General features: G+C 44.3%; 1 protein-coding gene across 1 annotated transcript in view; it reads left to right on the top strand.

The window, feature by feature from the left end:
• Window positions 1–19627, top strand: part of BFSP2 (beaded filament structural protein 2) — a 69092-nt gene that overhangs the window by 37391 nt on the left and 12074 nt on the right. Inside the window, exons 3-4 of the mRNA XM_047099556.1 lie at window positions 4243–4399; window positions 5462–5623. Coding sequence (XP_046955512.1) covers window positions 4243–4399; window positions 5462–5623 — 319 coding nt within the window. The remainder of the gene's footprint in view (window positions 1–4242; window positions 4400–5461; window positions 5624–19627) is intronic.

The raw sequence follows: 19627 nt of genomic DNA on the forward strand, positions 1-19627 counted from the left end.
AAAGGACCTCCACTAGTGGCCACTCTCGAGTCAAGGAAACTCAATCAGCTGGGGTTGCTGTTTTGGACAACACTGTGCTGGCCAAGGTCACAGAAGCACAAAAAAGCGAAGCCATCGGCTGGCCACTGACAGCTAACTGCACAGTTAGAGATGGATGCCAAGAGACATGAAACCATTTGTGCTACATTTAAGATAGAATTTAATTAGGTGTGAAGTTAAGTTAGGATGTAACCAAAATTTCATTCATTCATTCATTCATTCATTCGTTAATTCATTCATTTATTCATTATGCATTCATACATTTCTTCATCCATCCATCCAACTGAGTAGCAGGGGCTTGGTCTGTTTTGTTCCCCAGTGTATTAACAGTGCCATGCACAAGATAGATGCCCGACAATAGTTGTAAAATTAGTGAATAAATGAATAAATTCAAGAAATGTTTGAATAGCTGCCCGGACCCTGGCCAGGTCCTGGGGATGAAGTAAATGGAACCTCGAGGAGCTCACAGTTCAGTGTCAAAGACAGAGGAGTGAACAGATAGTGGCATCATGGGGTGGTTGTGCCATCACTGAGAAGAGCACAGGTGGGGTGGGGACATTTAGTCGGCCAGGGAGGGTTGACCAAAGAGGTGATGCCTGATTTGGGTCCTTTGCAGGAGTTGTGCAGGCCAATAAAGGAGACACGAATTTCCAGGCAGAGAGGGCAGTATGTGTTAAGGCAGGATATGAGAAAACATGGTGTATTCGTGGCCACCAAGTAGCTCATTATAACTGGGGCATGTGGAGTGAAGAAAGGAGGGACAACCAATGGGGCTTGAAAATCAGGGAGAGACCAAATCCTGGAGTATCATGTCAGCCTACCAAAGAGCTCAGAGATGACCTGAGAGAAGAAGAGACCCATAGAAGGGATCTGAGCAGTGGCTCATCATGACTAGTCTTCAGCTTCAAAATTTCAGCTTTGTACTGGTGGAGAGGAGAAGCAGGGCAAACCAGCAAGAAGCAATGGGAGCAAAGGGGCTGGACCAGTGGAAGGGCAGAGTCTGTACTGGGAGCCATGGCTGGAAAGTAAGGTGAGATCAGATTACTTAGGGGCCAGAGGATAACACTTAAGGCTCTGAGCAGATGGTGACTGGATATGTATGGTTAAGGATGGTTCCTCTGGAGGCACTACTGTGGGTCAGTTGTGGGAAGACGATCAGAGGCTGTTACAGCTCAAGGTCTGCCTGGGACGGTGGCCACGAGCAGACTTGAGGGATGGGTCAAAGAAATCATTGGCAGGGGTTGATAATTATCTACATATGCAGCCTGAAAATAGAAGGCAAAGGTAAGTTTCAGGTGTTGAACTTGGGTAAGTGAGAAGATTTGCCATTCTCTCAACAAAAATAGAAAATTGTGGAAGTAAAGCTGGTCTAAATTCAAGGGTAGTAATGAGCTTGGCTTTGAGCAAGCAGAGCTGAGCTGAGCTGAGCTGATGGAGCAGTTGTGGTGGGCCACTGAAGATGCCGGGCCAGAGTGGCCCACAGGTCAAGACAGGCACTTCTGGGCATCACCAACACAGAGATTCTATTTGATGACTTCAACATGGAAGGGGAAAGGAATAAAAGACAGTGAGAGAAAGCTGAAAGTTTAGCAGCAGCCTTGGGGATATCACAGATATGTGTCAAATTCTAAAGGACTTCCAAACAAAGGTCTGTAGAGCACCTAAGACCCCCCATAATGCTGAGTGGCACATATCCTGGGAAGGACCAGGCTCCCTGGAGAGATAAGCACAATAGAACTTTGGAGGCACACAGAGACTCTTCCAGCGGGGGTCAAAAGGGACCAATCCCAGTGCTATGGGTGGGTTTTCATTCCAGCTAGAAGGGCAAGACTCGTTTCCAAAAGATTAAATGTTAATAAAAATACAGTACTTCCTAAAGAATACATTTGGGTAGAAAATCTAATCCCACATAGAGAGTACATAAAAATGCTTTAGAAACCAGCTCCTCAGGGGGTGATTCAAAGGTGCAGGTCCAACTCTGAGGAAAGGTCTCTAGCAGTATGCCACAGGGCTCTGTCCTTGGTTCCTTCATTTACTATTTTTAACCACAGGTGCATGAAAGCAGGTAGGGCAAAATGGCAGAAGATACAAAGCCAGGAGGGGTGGTGAAGAGAAAGATGACAGACAGAACTAGGAATCAAAATGATCCCCACACATTGGAACACTGGGCCAATGATACTGAGAGAAGATATATGCGGATCCTCTCTTTGGGTTCAAATGCCAGGTGCACCCAGAAAGGACAAGGTAATTGGACTTGTGAAAAATGCTCAGGGTCTCTAGTTGAGAGGACACCCAATATTAGTCAACAGCAAATACAGCTGGTCAAAATCAAATGAACAAACACACAAAAAAACAAACCCCCTCAAAGGAAACCTTTGGGCCCATGGTGAATAGAACTGAAGTGTTTAAACAAAGGAGCAAACAGTCCCCCAGGACTTTGAATTGATCAGGGAACATCCGGAGTTTTACATTCCATTTTCTGTATCACATATTGAGAAGGACATGGACCAATTAGGGCATTTCTAATCATTCCACAAATCTATCTGAAGCCCGGAGGTGGGTGCTAAGAATACAAAGACAGAAAGGTCATAGTCCCTGCCACGGATGATGAGGGACATGGAAACCAATTTGTATGAAGAACGGAAGAACCGGGAACGTTTAACCTGAGGAACAAAAGGCTTGGAGGGAGAGATGAGCGGGAAAGAAAGAGTGCTATAAGAGACATTCTAAATATTTATAGGGCTGCCAGAAAGAAGGATTAGACTGACTTTGGGTACTCCAGAGAGTGGAACTCAGACTCTTACAGGAATGAAGGCTTAAGCTCTTTAAGGAAGAAATTTGTAATAATTACAGCTGTCCCAAAATGGAACGGTGGCCTTGATAGGTGATGAGTTCCCCATCACTGGAAGTAGTCAAGCAGAGACTACATGATCACCTATCAAGAATGCTATCGAGGCATTGTCACGGAGTGGGAGACATTTAGGAACCCTAAATGCCCTTAAAACTCTAAAGCCCTAAGACGCTTTCTTCAATGAGAAGTGTGAGCTTTCTCCATCCTATGGATGGGTGAAGGTAAGGTGTGAAATTTGGCTGATGGGGTACACCTGGGTGGAAGGCTGTGGAAGAAAAGGAGTTAACACTGGGGGAAACTGGCAAAGATGTTGAGTGGCTTTTAGAAAGAAGGCTCTGCACAAACCAGAGATGGAAAGAACTCAGGGGGATTCTTAAAGACAGAGAACAAACTGAGGGTTGATGGAGGTGAGGTGGGTGGGGGGATGGGCTAAAGGGGTGATGGGAATTAAGAAGGGCACTTGTTGGGATGAGCACTGGGTGTCATATGTAAGTGATGAATCACTGATTTCTACTCCTGAACCAATATTGCACTGTATGTAAACTAGAATTTAAATAAAAACTTGGGGAAAAAAAGAAAGAACTTGGTGGTGGGAGGGAAGGGCACAGTTTCAGACTTGTGTCAGTGTGTGTGTGTGTGTGTGTGTGTGTGTGTGTGTGTGCGTGATTGTATAAGCTGCAAGTTTTTAAAACTCTGGATATTTTACATATAAATCCAGGTTTCCTCGTTTCTCTTGAAGAGAAAGGGCACACACCTTTCCACACAGCAGCCTCCCCTTGCCTGAAGGGTGAGCCGTCCTGTGTGCTCCTGTCCCGTCCCCACCTCTCCCTGCTTCCCAGACCTGGGCCTCGTCCCTCATCTATATTCCCCTCTTGGCCCCTGATGGCACTGGGGTTTGCAGCCACAGTTTTAAAATTTCACATGGGTTCTTTGGAGCAGAAACCATGCTTTTTATTTTGGGATCACTAGCACATAGCCTGGTACTTAGCAGACTCTCAGTCATGTCTGTTAAAAGATCCTCAAGGGAAAGGATGACAAATCACAATAATGGTGACAAGGCCAGATCCCCTTACCTGGATCTCAACTCCCGGAGAAGCTTTCCCTAGAGTTCTGTGCCTCCAGAGCCCCTGAGCCTGGCAGCCTGTGAAGCTGGGCCATCAGAAGTTGGCTGCAATCATTTTCATGATAATAAATCAACATCTAAGACTTGCATTAACAGTGCCCTCAAAGCTGTTGGAACAGTGACTTTTCACATCTGTTTGTCTATGACATAATTGGCCTATTGGTAACGTTTCTGATTATTTTCCCTTTTGGGTTGCCCACCTCTGCTCTTTACCTTCCTTTATCTGCAGATATGAAAATGAGCAGCCATTTCGAAAGGCAGCAGAAGAGGAAATTAACTCTCTGTATAAAGTCATCGATGAGGCTAATTTGACAAAAATGGATCTGGAGAGTCAAATAGAAAGCCTGAAAGAAGAACTTGGCTTTCTGTCAAGGGGCTATGAGGAGGTAGGTGGGGGCAGGGGCAACGCTGGGTTGGCCACAGACCACAGGCACTCACCTGTCTGACGGAGGTTCACAACAGTGATGGTGGCTCATCTCAGCCTCTCCCCGTCCCTTGCCCAGGGCTGCAGGGAAAATGCGGGTAAAATACCTTCAAATCCTTGTAGTGGGTAAGGTTACCCCGGGGAGTCTCAAATTCAAGTGGCTTTGAGACCAGGCTGGTACATAAATGGAGGAGACAGCAGGTCGACACCGGCGAGAGTGACGGAGTCTGTGTTGAACTGGAGAGAGCATCCTCTACCTCAAGGCACTGTATTTCACGTCTTTTTTTTTTTTTTTTTTTTTTTAGCACTGCATAGGACAAACAAGACAGCTCTGAAGGTAGATCCAAGCTGTGGTTTACACACACTCATTAATGAAATTAGGTCAGATGCTTGAGTGACAGGACTCAGTGGGACCTCCAACGGGGAAGCCCTCCAGTTCCCTGCGGAATGGCACTGACTCTAAACCACCTCACACAAGTCGCTGATCAGACACTTAAAGTGCTTTCAGTTGAAAAAGTCAAAACTCACTTAACCATGCTTCCATTGGGAAGTCCCTTCTTTTGTCCGACCTCAGGCTGACCAGGAACCCAAAGCCCACTTCCTGTTCCTAGCTCAGTCGTTTGGTACCACTCCCCCCACCTCCAACCCTTGAGAGACTACAGAGTTACCTTTAAACCTCTTCCTGCCTACTGTGACTTTACGAAATCCATCAATTTCATCTTACTCTTGTTGCTTACTCTGTTTGTGTTGTTATTTGGTTATTTATTTATTTTGACATTTGCTTTGAGTGGGTCTGGGCTTGCAAAGACCAGCCCAAGAAATAGGTCCTTGGGGAAGGAGACTATGGCACCGGCGCTGATGACAGGGTCAGGGACTTTGCCAGTCTCTGCGAAGCCCCACTTTTGGCAGTAGCAGAATGAGAAGCATAAGGATTACCCAACAGACCTGGGCTTATGCTGGCTCAACTTCTGTGTCCTTTCCTTCACCTCTGGAACTCACCTGAAGCGTCTATCGTCATTTGCAGGATGTGAAAGTGCTGTACAAACAGCTGGCAGGGTCTGAGCTGGAACAAATGGGTGTTCCCATTGGCACTGGTCTGGACGACATCCTCGAGACCATCAGAATCCACTGGGAGAGAGACGTGGAAAAGAACCGGGCGGAGGCAGGAGCCTTGCTCCAAGCCAAGGTGAGTGTGCTCCCCTCTGCCCTGTGCAGAAGGAGGCCAAGCAAAGGTGAAAAGCAGTCAACACAGAAAAGAAGAAATGCAAGTTTCAATCTCATTAGACATAAAAGAAATGCAATTTAAGATGATAGCGGCTTACCTGTCTAAACGCAGAACATGTTTAACACTTAATGCCGACAAGTGTGTGGAGAAGTAGGTTCTCCCCTATATTACTACTGAGGAGTACAAACTCGTATGACATGTTTGAGTGAGGGAATTCATGATATGTGTTAAAAGTCTTGAAATGCCCCTACCTTCCAGTTGAATAATCTGGACACTTTCCTAAACAAATCATTGAAAACACAGATAAAGTTTACATCCAAACATACTCACTGAAGCATTCATTTAAAGAATGAAAAAAACTGGGGTGCCTGGGTGGCTCAGTCAGTTAAGCGTTCAACTTCGGCTCAGGTCATGATCTCACAGTTCGTGAGTTCGAGCCCTGCGTCAGGCTCTGTGCTGACAGCTCGGAGCCTGGCACCTGCTTCAGATTTGGTGTCTCCCTCTCTCTCTACCCCTTGCCTGCTCACATTGTTTCTCTCTCTTATTTAATGTTTAAATAAACATTTAAAAAAAAAAGAATGAAAAAACTGGGTGGGGGGACACAGAAATGTTTAATAATAGGGGTAAGGCTAAGCCACAACCTAACCATGCAATGAAATTCCAGGAAGTTGTTAGAAATATTTACGAAGCATTTATAACAACACGGGAAATGCTCACATAATAAGGTAAAATGGGGGATACAAGAGTACAGAAGGGTATATGCCAGGAACCAATAAACTTTTTCTGGAAAGCACTAAATAATAAATATTTGACTTCCTGGGCCTGACAGTCTCTGTTGAAACTATTCAATCCTGCCATGGTCCTGTGAAAGCGGCTGTAGACAAAAGGTAACAAATGAGCATGGCTGTGTTCCAATAAAACTTTATTTACAGAGACAAGAGGTGGGCTGGATTTACCTGTGGGCTGCAGTTTACCAACCCCTGGTATATACAGTAGGGTGAAGCAATCAAACAAAGAAATGAGGCATCAGGGAAGAATTAGAAAGAAAACGCAAAAATGTGTTGGAGTTAGCAGCAGTTGTCTTTGAGGGAGGGGCCTATTTGACATGTTGAGATGTTTTTGCTCGCTTGTTTTTGAGCACGGTGTTTTTAAAGTTTTTCTTAAATATTATGAGTTATATTCATGGAGGAAAATATCTTTTATTAAACCTCATAAATAATCAAGAAATTAACGAGAAAATAGAATGCATAGGGTTTCTTCTTCCCTTCTCCATCTCCCAGCCATGTATGACTTGGGGCATTTTGAGGCCCAGGATGAGAGGAACAGAAGAGAAAGAAAGGTGTGGAAAAGGTATGAAAAATGAGATAGCTCATCTTTTGGAGAGAAGGCAAGTGGACTGCTCCTATGCTTTGAGTCACTGTTTGGTGGGACTCCATTCCAGCTGCATGGCGGGATTATTTCAGAGCATTTTCAAAAACGCTCATTTCCAGGTGCCATCAAAGACCACTCAAATCCAAAGAAGGAGAGGGCCTCTGTGATTTTTTTAAGCTCGCTGGATGATTCTAATATACAGGAAGGCTGGAGAGCCACAAGAGTTTATAAAAGCTACTAAAAGAAAACCAGGAGGACGTTTTCTGTTCTTCTTTCTTCCCCCTGTGGCCCTTCAATCCCCTGGCCCCTAAGTATCAACAGAAACCTCCAGATCAGGGTGTTCACAGATTCTGGACCCCCTAATGTTCTGCAGCCCAGGAAACATCTTTACTCCCCCATCTCTCTTCCCCTTATCCCCTTTCAACGCCCCTTTTCTTTCTAACCTTAATTCCATGGGCCAGGTCACTGCAAACATTTTTTATGGCAAATAGTGCCTACTAACTGCACAAAATGCAGCTCCCCACCTCCAACCAGGCCAGAGGTGGAACAACACAAAGGGAAAGTGAAACCAAACCACAGGTTTGATTTTGGTCCATTGCTTCTCTTTTAGAAGAGTCATGAATATTTATAATCCAGGACCTTAGAGACCATCCCATTTCCTCGTTTCAAAGGTGAGGAGACAGATCCAGAGAGGGCAGTGACGTCCTGAGGTCACACAGCTGGCTGGCAGCACCACTGTCCAGCTCTCCAGGCTCCCAGTCCAGGCACCTTTACTCCACACTGGGCTGTCATTCCTGCTTGGCTCTGTTCCCAAAGCAGAATCTCTGTGGTGCGCAACCCTGTTCTGTCCCAACCCTCCTGGGGCATACACCACACTGTAGGGATCATTTCTTTGTTTGTTTGTTTGTTTGTTTGTTTGTTGAAGAGAGGGGAAGGGCAGAGAGAGAGAGAGAGAGAGAGAGAGAGAGAATCCCAAGCAAGCTCCACACTGTCAGTGTGGAGCCAGACGAGGGTCTGGATCTACCAACCGTAAGATCGTGACCTGAGCCGAAATCAAGAGCTGGAGGCTTAACCAACTGAGCCACCCAGGTGCCCCTGTAGCAATTATTTCTTCAGGGAGGAGGGAAGGGGCATTGAATTCACAGAAATAAATCCTGCATAGTTTGAAAAGGAAAAAACTCCTGGCCATTATTATTCACTCTTCACACTCTTGAGAATCATTACCAACCCAACAGTAATTCAAGCATTAATTCTGAACAGATTCATTAGTGTTTTTTTTAATAGAGTAATCTGAAAGCTGCATCTCAGAGAAAACAGACAGTACTTGTTTTCATTTGGCTAATGCTGCCTGGGCCTCTTGCAGAGAGGCGGAGCTCAGAAAATATTTGCAGAATGAGTGAATTCCTCTGATCATCAACAGAGATCAGAACTGACAGCCAGAAGTCCTCCAATAAATAGTTTTGTCAGTTGCTGTCATGCCCTTGGGGGCTGACATTTGCCCGTCCTGAGCATCTCCTGTCGGTTTCCTGGCAGCAAAGCATAAATGTGAAATGGCTTAGCACACACTCCTTTCAAAACCTTTTGCAGAGAGCATACAAACATGTATTTAATTACCTTTCAGCCTGGAAAGCCTGAAAATTAATTGACATGATTAATTTATGTCTTTGTTTAGGTTTCCCCAGAAACTGACCCTGAGACAAATATTAAAGTGGAAATGGTTTATCTGGAAGTTGGCCGGGGCGGGTGGGGAGTACAAAATACCGGTAGAGAAGGGAACCAACAAAGAACTCATTCTCCAACCAGCAGCCACTGTGGGAGACTGGACTCTGAAGCCACAGGGCTTCTGGGGAACAGTACAGAATACAAGAGAAGGGAAAGGCGAGGAAGCTGGGGTAGTAATACCATCCCCATCAGACATCTGGCATCTGCTAGCAGAGTGACCTTTCAAAGACTTCAGAGAAAGCTCTCCCAGGCAAAGAAGTATGGAATTTGGCAGTGGAATGGAAGCTGGGGAGAACAAACATGTTTCAGCCTGAGGGATAAAGGTGGATGCCATCAGCATCTGCTACCAGTTATCTGCTAACTCCTCCTAGTTTTAAATCAATAAAAGCTTATAAAGAGGTTATGGCTAGGTTCTCTCCAGCCACGGTCGTGGGTGTCAGGAACTTTGGCGGTCCAGTTTTTGGAACTTCTCAAATTGTATAACTCCATGTTTGGGGAGATCAGTTTGGTCCAGAAAATTTCTGGAGGGTCTTGCAGCCTGACCCTTCCTTTGGTTTATTGTGGTTACCCACCTCAAGGTATTTGGGGATGTTCAGGGAACCACAGACAACATGCCATACCACCCTCCAGACCTCCTGGCTAGCCATGGACTGCATCCCCCAGTCTGCAGCCCACAGACCCTCACAAGGCCACCTTGGGAATATGGGGGGGGCCACTATCATGCACCTCTTTCCTAGCATTCCTAATCTGAGATTTTCCATTCTGGAGCAAGCAAGACAGGCTCTGTTTTGCCTTCTTAACCACCCCCCTGGGGTCTCCACACCCTCACTCCTGGAAGCCTCATCCCTGCCCCTTGTTCACTGCAGCGGGAGGATGTGGGCAATAACCAAAGGCTTACTCAATTACCAGCACAAGCTGGTGGGGTGGGGTGGGAGGTGCCACTGAGAGAGAACTCAGCTTCCTATTAATAGCTCCTGGGGGCCAGGAACCCCACAGCAAATGCTCCCACGCTACCTATTCTGATGGTGGTCTGCACTCGCCTCAGATCAGTTCAAGGCATTTGTGGTCAGGAACTTCGTTGGAGCTCTAACCATCATGCCTCCCACAGTCAGGATGACAGATTGTGGAGACAGTAGAGAATGAAGAGAGGTGAACAGATTGAGATGAATTGTGAGGTTTCTGGTTATTGATGGTCTTAGGGCTGGAAGACACATTAGCAACTGACTAGATAGAGCAGTACCCTCTAATAGAAATTTCTGCAAAGATGGAACTGTTGTTGTATAATCTGTACATCTTTCCAGTATGGCAGCTACAGGCCACCTGTGCTTACTATGCTCTTGGAATGTGCCTCATACAACTGAGAAGCTGAACTTTAAAAAAAAAAAATGTTAACATTTATTCATTTTTGAGAGACAGAGCACCAGCGGGGTAGGAGCAGAGAGAGAGGGAGACAGAATCTGAAGCAGGCTCCTGGCTCTGAGCTGTCAGCACAGAGCCCGATGTGGGGCTTGAACTCACTGACCGCGAGATCATGACCTGAGCTGGAGTTGCATGCTTAACCGACTGAGCCACCCAAGTCCCCCGAGAAGCTGAACTTTTAGTTTTATTTAATGTTTATTTAAATAGCTATGTGTGGCTAGTGGCTATCATATTGGACAACATAGGTCTAGATCTACCCATAGGAGACTAGAAACCTTGGATAACATGTCTCCACATTACCCATATTCACAAATAATAATTTATCCTGAAAGGGCAAATATTTTATATAGGCTGCCATGTCAACACATTCCCTTTGCTTGCTTGTACAAAAGTGAATATTTTCTAGAATATATGAAATTGGATTGAAATGGGTTTCTGCTAGTCACCTGGGGTCACTGACTCTAGATGGCGAGATAGCCAACTGGGAGAGTCCCTTTGAAGGAGGACAGAAACAGCAGAACCCCTAAGAGCATCTGCAATCTAGGAGACCCTGTGTGTTGATGAGTTGGCTATAATCCTGATGCCTCTTCAGTGAAATAAGCCATGTTTTATTCTGATGTGCTCACTACAAGCACTGAGGGGGAGTGTCACAGGAAGAGCTTTGGGCCCAGCTTGTTTTTCTTTCTTTGTTTTTTTATTTACTTTTATTTTATTTAAACATTTTTGATATATAATACCTTCACTTGCTTCAAAATTCAAAATGTGCGAAATGACATACAGTTCTTTTCTACTGGGCCGGTCAATGTTATCCTTATACTATGAGTCCTTTCAGAGATATTTTATCCACAAAAAAGAGAATACGTATATATTCTCTTTCTCTTTACACAAATAGTAGTATTCATGCTTTTTAGATGCATGATATTATACCCCAGTGGGCAGCAAACTATGGCCCACAGCCAAATCTGACCTACTGCCTGTATTTTGCAAATAAGCTTTATTGGAACACAGCCATGCTCCTTCATTTACATATTGTCTATGGCTGCATTTGCATACGCTAGCAGAGGCGAAAAATTGCATTGGAGGCCATATGGTCTGTTAAGCCTAAAATATTTACTATCTGGCCTTCTACAGAAAAAAATTCCCAATCCCTGTTCTAGCTAGTGGATATCCCAGGATTTATTTAATGCCCTTCTGATGAATATTAAGGTGGCTTCCAATCTTTTGCTTTTATAAATGAGATGAGTCACTAACTACGTATGTCCCTCACTTCCCAAGATGGAAATACATCTACTGAATAAATTCCTAGATGTGGAATGGCTGGGTCAAAAATTATGTACATTGGTAATTTTGATAAATGTTGTCGAATTACCCTAGGTAAAGGGTGTAACAATTTACGTTCTCCTCAGAAATGTTTGAGAGTGACCACTTCCCCACATCCTCGCCAATACTGTGAGTTCTCATACCTTGTGATCTTTGTCAATATTATAGGTAAAACATGGTTTCTCGGTGCAGTTTTATTTTGCATTTCTCATGTTACAAGGTGGGTAGAACATCTCTTTACATGCTGAATTTCAGCCATATTTGCTCTCATGTATACTATCAGATCATACCTTTTACCCATTTTTGTTAGGTCTTGGACTTTTTTTTTTAATGTTTATTTTTGAGAGAGAGAGACAGACAGAGCATGAGCGAGGGTGGGGCAGAGAGAGAGGGAGCAGGCTCCAGGCTCTGAGTTGTCAGTACAGAGCCCAACACAGGGCTCGAACCCATGAACCAGGAGATCATGACCTGAGCCAAAGTTGGATACTTAACCGACCGAGCCACCCAGGCACCCCAGTCTTGGACTTTTTATTATTGGTTTGTAGTGACTCTTTGTATGTTAGAAAAGTTCATCCTCTCCCTGCAATAAGTTGTAAATGTGTTCTCAGCTTGTCAATTGTCTTTTTACTTAATTTATGGTAGTTCCAGCTAGCTTTCAAAAGGTATTGTTAGCCACTAAGGCAGGGTTACTAGAGGAGCCAGGAGACCAGGATTTGGTTCCTGTCACTGTGTGGTACAATAGTGTAGCCTGGCTGGTCTGGCCGGGGGACAGGTCGGGGGAATCAGAGTAGTTATTAGAAGGGAAAATAAAGCGACCGTCTCATTGAGGTAGGCACTGGCCACTTTCACCTGTTCTTTACCCTACCAAGTATAATGTGTATACTGCAGAGGGCACTCCTAGACCCTCACCATCCACACTGTGTTTCCAACCTCATAACCGGTCAACGACCAATATTTGAGTGACTATCTATATAGAGGATCACCCAACATTGTAAGCTCCTCTTCATACATTCTACCAAGAAATCTTCACTCGCTCACTCACTCGGACTCCATTTGTTAAACACAGACCAGGTGCTTGGTGCTGTGGGCACAAAGTCCCTGGCCCGTCCCTGGCCACCTGATTCTGTGGTCTCAAAATATCTTAGATATTTCTCAGTGGTAGCTCTTCCCCATGAAAAGTACAGGGACCTTGTTTCTAAAATAAGACACTTGCAAAGATGAAACAGCTCCAATCCCTGAGAAATTAAAGTAGTACGGTTTTCATTCAACACGTGTTAATCTCCAAGAAGAGACAGAGCAGAGGAGTTCCTTCTTAGGAATGGGATGGTCTCCATGAACCAGAAGAAAAATACTATCATTTAGACTTCTCCAACAATTGCTTTAAGAAGGAAAACATACTTTTCATACTTTTACACTCACTGCCGAGCCTCTTCTGCCACTTTCCTCAGCGGGACGTGCTTTACTGATGGCCAAGGGGCCGCAAGACCACAAAGCCACGTGCTCCTCGCTGTGCCCTTTGCCAGTTTCCACTGAGACTGGGAATTGGTCCTATAGCCTTAAGTGAGCAGCTTCAACAGCCAGGTGGCTCTTGTGTAAATTCAAGGAGAAACCTGGCTTAGCCTCACCAGGCCAGCTCTCCTGCCAACACTGAAGTTTCACCGAGCGAGACACGTATTTCTTTTTAGTTCCCACACAGGAGAACTCATGTCTCAGGTAAAGACTGGATAGCATCCAGCCTTCTCCCAAATAAATCCTACATCTGGCTGGATAGGTCAGGGGTGTGTGTGCTGCTTATCAAAAGCTATCCTTAGCTAAATACCATTTATATGACACCGCAGGACTATAAAGTGACTTATAGTCGTTATAATAATGATAGCTAATCCTCCTAATGAAAAGGAGATGTGATTTAATTCCACTGCTGGTAGACCCTCCTCTTCTGTAGTCCCTAGAATGTGCCTAGGACACATTGTAGACCTTTAGTAAATGTTGCTGAGCATGTCCTAGGTGTAAAAAACCATGTTAGGTCACCAGGGCAGACAGAGGAGTCAGTGAGAAGTTGTCCACTCAGGAAAGGTACCTACAATCTAGTGTGAGGTTAGCTGAGTGCATGTGGGAGGCAATGGAGAGAAAGACCATTCTTCTAGGGGCACCTGGGTGGCTCAGTCGGTTAAGCGTTCAACATCGGCTCCAGTCATGATCTCTCAGTTCATGAGTTCGAGCCCCACATCGGGCTCTGTGCTGATAGCTCAGAGCCTGGAGTCTGCTTCAGGTTGTGTGTTTCCCTTTCTCTCTGCTCCTCTCCCGCTCGTACTCTGTCTCTGTCTGTCTCTCTCAAAAGTAAATAAAACATTTTTAAAACGAAGAAAAAGACTTCCGCAAGGCAGAATGCAATGTGTCATGAAGGCATTGCCAACAGAGCATTTACCAAGGACAGCGGTGTTCTGAGCACCTCACAGGCTTGTTCTTATTTCGTGTTCCCATGATGAGATAAGTATTGAAATATTATCCATTTTACAGAGGAGGGAACTAAGGAAGGCCCAGAGAGGTTAGTAACTTACCCAAGAATACACAGTTACAAAGCGGCAGAACTGAGATTCAAACCACACATTCTGACTCCAGTATCAACATTCTTAACAGCTAGGTTGACCTGGACAGATCACATGGGGTGGGAGTGGGGGTGTCTTGATTCATTTTCTTTACTTAGAAATGAGCAAGTGACATCTTGTGGAATGTGAGGTTGAGAAGCCTTTGTCTTGAGGGTCCAAAAGGGTATGCCAGACTCTTGTCATGATCTTTCCAAATCATGTTTCTGTGTCCTGCCCCCACGTGGGATAAGATTCCTCTGTGATAGAAGATCGGGAACCCCGGTATCTTCAAGGACTCCATTGCTTTCCCTTTCTCCTCGATAGTGAACATTATGAGGTTAGTGTGACCCTGTGAGATCCAAGAGGCTTGAGAGCAAGGCGGTTAGCTGTACTCTGAAGCAGAGCAACGCTTTTGTAAAGCTGTTTTTCACCAGCTGCAAAAAGAGAGAGCTCCAGTGATTTGCTGAAATCCACACAGCACCTGCTGGGAAAAGGCAGATTGCACATTTCCACGTCTGAGCGCTCATCCTGGATACATGTTCTGCTAAGAACACGCCTGAATAGCAGAGGGCTGGGTTAGGAGATGGCCCTTTTCGCCCTCCATTTGGAGACTCTCAGAGACTTCATTCTGACTCACTCCAAAGCATGCTTGCTGTTCTTTCTCACACCCATCTTACATGTGCAATAACATGCAAAATTTTAAATTTAAAACGATTTTTTTAATGTTTATTTATTTTTGAAAGAGACAGAGACAGAGCATGAGAGGGTTTGGGGCAGAGAGAGAGGGAGTCACAGAATCCGAAGCAGGCCCCAGGCCCTGAGCTGTCAGCACAGAGCCTGACATGGAGCTCGAACTAACGAGCTGCGAGATCATGACCTGAGCCACTTAACCGACTGAGCCACCCAGGTGCCCCCTTAATTTAAATTAATTTTTTTTTTTTTTTTTTGCCAGGGCACCTGGGTGGCTCAGTTGGTTAAACGTCTAACTTCAGCTCAGGTCATGATCTCACGGTTTGTGAGTTTAAGCTCCACATCAGGCTCTCTGCTGTCAGCACAGGGCCCACTTTGGATCCTCTGTCCCCTTCTCTGCCCCTCCCCCCCCCACACTTGCTCATTCTCTCTCTCTCTCTCTCTCAAAAATAAATAAACGCTAAAAAATTTTTTAAGAAATCTTTTGCCAGATTTCAAAATGTCAATATACTCTCCTGTCCCAGAAATATAGATGGAGTGCAAACATGGGAGCCTTCTCCTGCACAGTAGAGCCAAGATTTCAAGCTGGTTTGAAAGCCTGGGGACCAACATATTTGAATCTCATTACACATCCTAGCAACTGCACTGAGCAACAAAACAGAGCCCTATGTTCCTATCCTCAGGGTCTAGACTGACACACCTACTGTTTGGTCTGTGAGGAGAAATCTGGAAGCATTGGATTGAAATGGAAATAGAAGTAAAGTAATTATTAATCAGAAAGCGTAACTCCAAAAAGCAATTGGAGAGAACAGGTAATACTTTTAGGTGAGTTAAAGCAGTTAACTGTCCCTAAATGAAGGGTAAGTATTACTTGTGGTAAGCTGTTTTGAGAACGTATTGGGCATGATATAAAATGATACTGAAACCCATAGTAAGCAAGTTAATTTATTTTTCTCTTTCCATATTAATTAAACTGTATAAGAAAGTTTCCATTTGCTGCTGGTAGGTCATTAACACTTCCCCTGTACTTATTTTTTTAAGCTTATTTATTTATTTTGAGACAGAGAGAGAGAGAGAGAGAGAGAGCACGCAAGTAGGGGAGGGGCAGAGAGAAGGAGAGAGAATCCCAAGCAGGCTGTGCCCTGTGAGTGCAAAGCCCAACTCAGGGCTTGACCCCGTGAACTGTGAGATCATGACCTGAGCCAAAATCAAGAGTTGAACACTTAATGAGCCACCCAGGTACCCCGACACTTCTCTTACATTATTAATTTCAACTTCCAATGAAGAGAAAGCAGGGTTTGGCACTTAGCAACCTGACAACCAAAATTTGCTCCATTTTTAAAATTTTTTAATGTGATTAATTTTTCAACTATCTTTTGTCTGTGACAAGTGACACAGCTTTAGCAGTTTCTGTAGCAATCTAGAACTTTGCTTCCATGAACCAGGCATCACATGGCAGTTTTTTTATTTTAACTTTATTTATTTTGAGAAAGAGAGGGGCAATCAGGGATCCCACGAACTGTGAAATCGTGACCTGAGCCAAAAATCACATGGGACTTTTAAATGCAGGTTCCCAGGCCCGCTCAACTCTCCTGAATCAGAATCTACGTTTTCACAAGCCCCCCTAGATGATTCTGATGTGCACAAAATTTGAGAACTTATCTACAGTTTCCATTTTGAACACATTCCTTTATAAAGAAAAAATGAATTGATTTAAATAAAAATTGTTTAAATCAGTATTCAGGTATGTGCAAAACCATGCTGCTTGTGGAAACACTTGGATAAAGTGTTCATCCCCTCAAAGACCAGTGTGAAACTCTGAATACAAACCACCTACTGCCTGAGTTGAGAGGAGGGCAGATCATATGGGGGACTATGAGAGCCTGGGCCAGCAGATTCACCCCAGACCCACCCACCTAGGCTTTGAAACTTGCCCTCCAAAGGACCTGATTTCCACCCATCTCCATTTCTTACCCAGGATGTGCTGGTCATGTTTCACACCTGCTCTCTGGAGGGGGTAGACATAAGCATGTGTATTTATGTGCTAGTCAGATTTCACAGTACCATTAAAAGGTAACAGTGGGGCGCCTGGGTGGCGCAGTCGGTTAAGCGTCCGACTTCAGCCAGGTCACGATCTCGCGGTCCCTGAGTTCGAGCCCCGCGTCAGGCTCTGGGCTGATGGCTCGGAGCCTGGAGCCTGTTTCCGATTCTGTGTCTCCCTCTCTCTCTGCCCCTCCCCCGTCCATGCTCTGTCTCTTTCTGTCCCAAAAATAAAAAAAAAAAAAAAAAAAAAAAAAACGTTGGAAAGGTAACAGAGAAGTTTCTGTTGATGTTTTCTTTATATAATTTTAGAGATAACATTAATTTTTTTTAAACTTAAATCCAACTTAGTTAACATATAGTATAATAATGATTTCAGGAATAGAATTTAGTGATTCATCACCTACATATAACCCCCAGTGCTCATCCCAGCAATTGCCCTCCTTAATGCCCATCACCCATATAGCCTATCTCCCCCACCCAACACCCTGCCAACAACCCTCAGTTTGTTCTCTGTATTCAAGAGTCTCTTAAAGTTTGCCTCCCTCTCTGTTTTTATCTTATTTTTCCTTCTCTTCCCCTATGTTCACTTGTTTTGTTTCTTAAATCTCATATATGAGTGAAATCATATTTATCTTTCTCTGACTGACTTATTTCCCTTAGCATAATACACTCTAGTTCCATCCACATTGTTGCAAATGGCAGGATTTCATTCTTTTTGATCACTGAGTAATATTATATTTTGTATATATATATATATATATATATATATATATATATATATGTAAATATATACACACACACACACACACACCCCACATCTTTATCATTCATCAGTCGATGGACATTTGGGCTCTTTCCATACTTTGGCTATTATCAATAATGTTGCCATAAACACTGGGGTGCATGTGCCCCTTAGAATCAGCATTTTTGTATCCTTTGGATAAATACCTAGTAGTGCAATTGCTGGATCGTAGAGTAGTTCTATTTTAAACTTTTTGAGGAAGCTCCATACTGTTTTCCAGAGTGGCTGCACCAGTTTGCATTCCCAGCAGCAGTGTAAAAGGGTTCCTCTTTCTCCACATCCTCGCCAACATCTGTTGTTGCCTGAGTTGTTAATTTTAGCCGTTCTGACAGATGTGAGGTGATAAGAGATAACATAAATTTTAAGATAAAATACTCACTTTGCTTTTCCATTTGCACCTATACCTTCAGTGTGACTTGCTGAAATCTTGCAAAATCTGCCAATTGTTTTTACAATTCTGTCATCAACCATGTCACAAAATCAGATTATAAAATATGCTTGATTATTAATATCTGATTAAGCAAAAAGTCACTCATGTCAAAGATAAATGAGGATAGCTCTCATGAATTTTTGGTTGATATTTCCATTGACCTTAATGAGTCCTTTCATCAATGATATGAGTAACTTCTTTGCAAATCAGATAATAGTTTGTAAATATTGGGAAAATACTCCCTCTAATGTTTTTGCTATTCCTTTTTTTTAATGTTTATGTATTTTTGAGAGAGACAAAGACAGAGTGTGAGTGGGGGAGGGGCATAGAGAGAGGGAGACACAGAATCGGAAGCAGGCTCCAGGCTCTGAGCTGTTAACACAGAACCCGATGAGGGGCTCCAACCCCCGAATGTGAGATCATGACCTGAGCTGAAGTCAGATGCTTAACCGACTGAGCCACCCAGGCGCCCCTGTTTTTGCTATTCTTTTTTTTTTTTTTTAATGTTTATTTATTTTTGAGACAGAGAGAGACAGAGCATGAGCAGGGAAGGGGCAGAGAGAGAGGGAGACACAGAATGTGAAGCAGGCTCCAGGCTCTGAGCTGTCAGCACAGAGCCCGACGCGGGGCTCGAACTCATGAACTGTGAGATCGTGACCTGAGCCGAAGTCCGACGCTTAACCGACTGAGCCACCCAGGCGCCCCTGTTTTTGCTATTCTTAATGCAATGGCTACAGACATGACCCAACTTAAAGTTTAATCTGCATTATTAACATTTCCTTAAGTCTAGATAGTCAGCAAAACAATAATTCAATCCCTGATTTGTGGTGTTTACCAATTTCCATGAGGTAAATACTCTCATGGCTGATTTCAAACTCCTAACTTGATGTAAATGAGCACAGAGTTTGAAAGACATGCTCAGAGGTCCATTAAATGTTATTCCCACCACACAGGTTCCATCAATATAAAGACCATGGATGGCACAGATAATGATAAAATGTAAATAAATTAGCAAGTGATGTGTTTGGAGTATTTGTTACCATTTTAATAAAACTTAATTAAGTGTAAGTTGATGCAATTTAATTTTTAATGATGGCGGTGTTTACCAACCAGCTTACAAACATCCTGAGAATTTAACACTCAGCTCCTGTGAGGGGTCAGGGGCCGACTCCAGCTCCCGGCTGCCCCTGGCCGCTCTGTGCCCCTGCACCGCCAGACTCCATTTGTCTGCCAGAGCACCACCCTCCCACTGCCCACCCAGCCACACGGCCTACATGGTCAAGTCCCAACCGGAAAGAGACAGAGAAAAATAGGGCAACCCATCGCAGGAGGGCTTGGCAGACCACAAAGATGTTTTAGAGTGGTCCACCTTCACTTTGGGTGAAGGCAACTCTGCTTTCAGGAGTCTTGATGGGTTGGTGGAAACGGCAGCACTCAGTACTGGTTAAGAGCACAGGTCTGGCATCTGTCTCTACACTGGAGCCCAGCTCTGCCCTCCTAGGACATACGATTTTGAGTAAATAGCCCAGTCTCTCAGTGCCTCAGTTCCTCATGTAAAATAGGAATACCAATGACACTTGTTT

The sequence above is a fragment of the Lynx rufus genome, unplaced genomic scaffold, assembly GCF_022079265.1.
Source record: "Lynx rufus isolate CCGP_SWC_20201006 ecotype Redwood Valley unplaced genomic scaffold, mLynRuf1.p SCAF_5, whole genome shotgun sequence".
NCBI classification, from domain to species: Eukaryota; Metazoa; Chordata; class Mammalia; order Carnivora; family Felidae; genus Lynx; species Lynx rufus.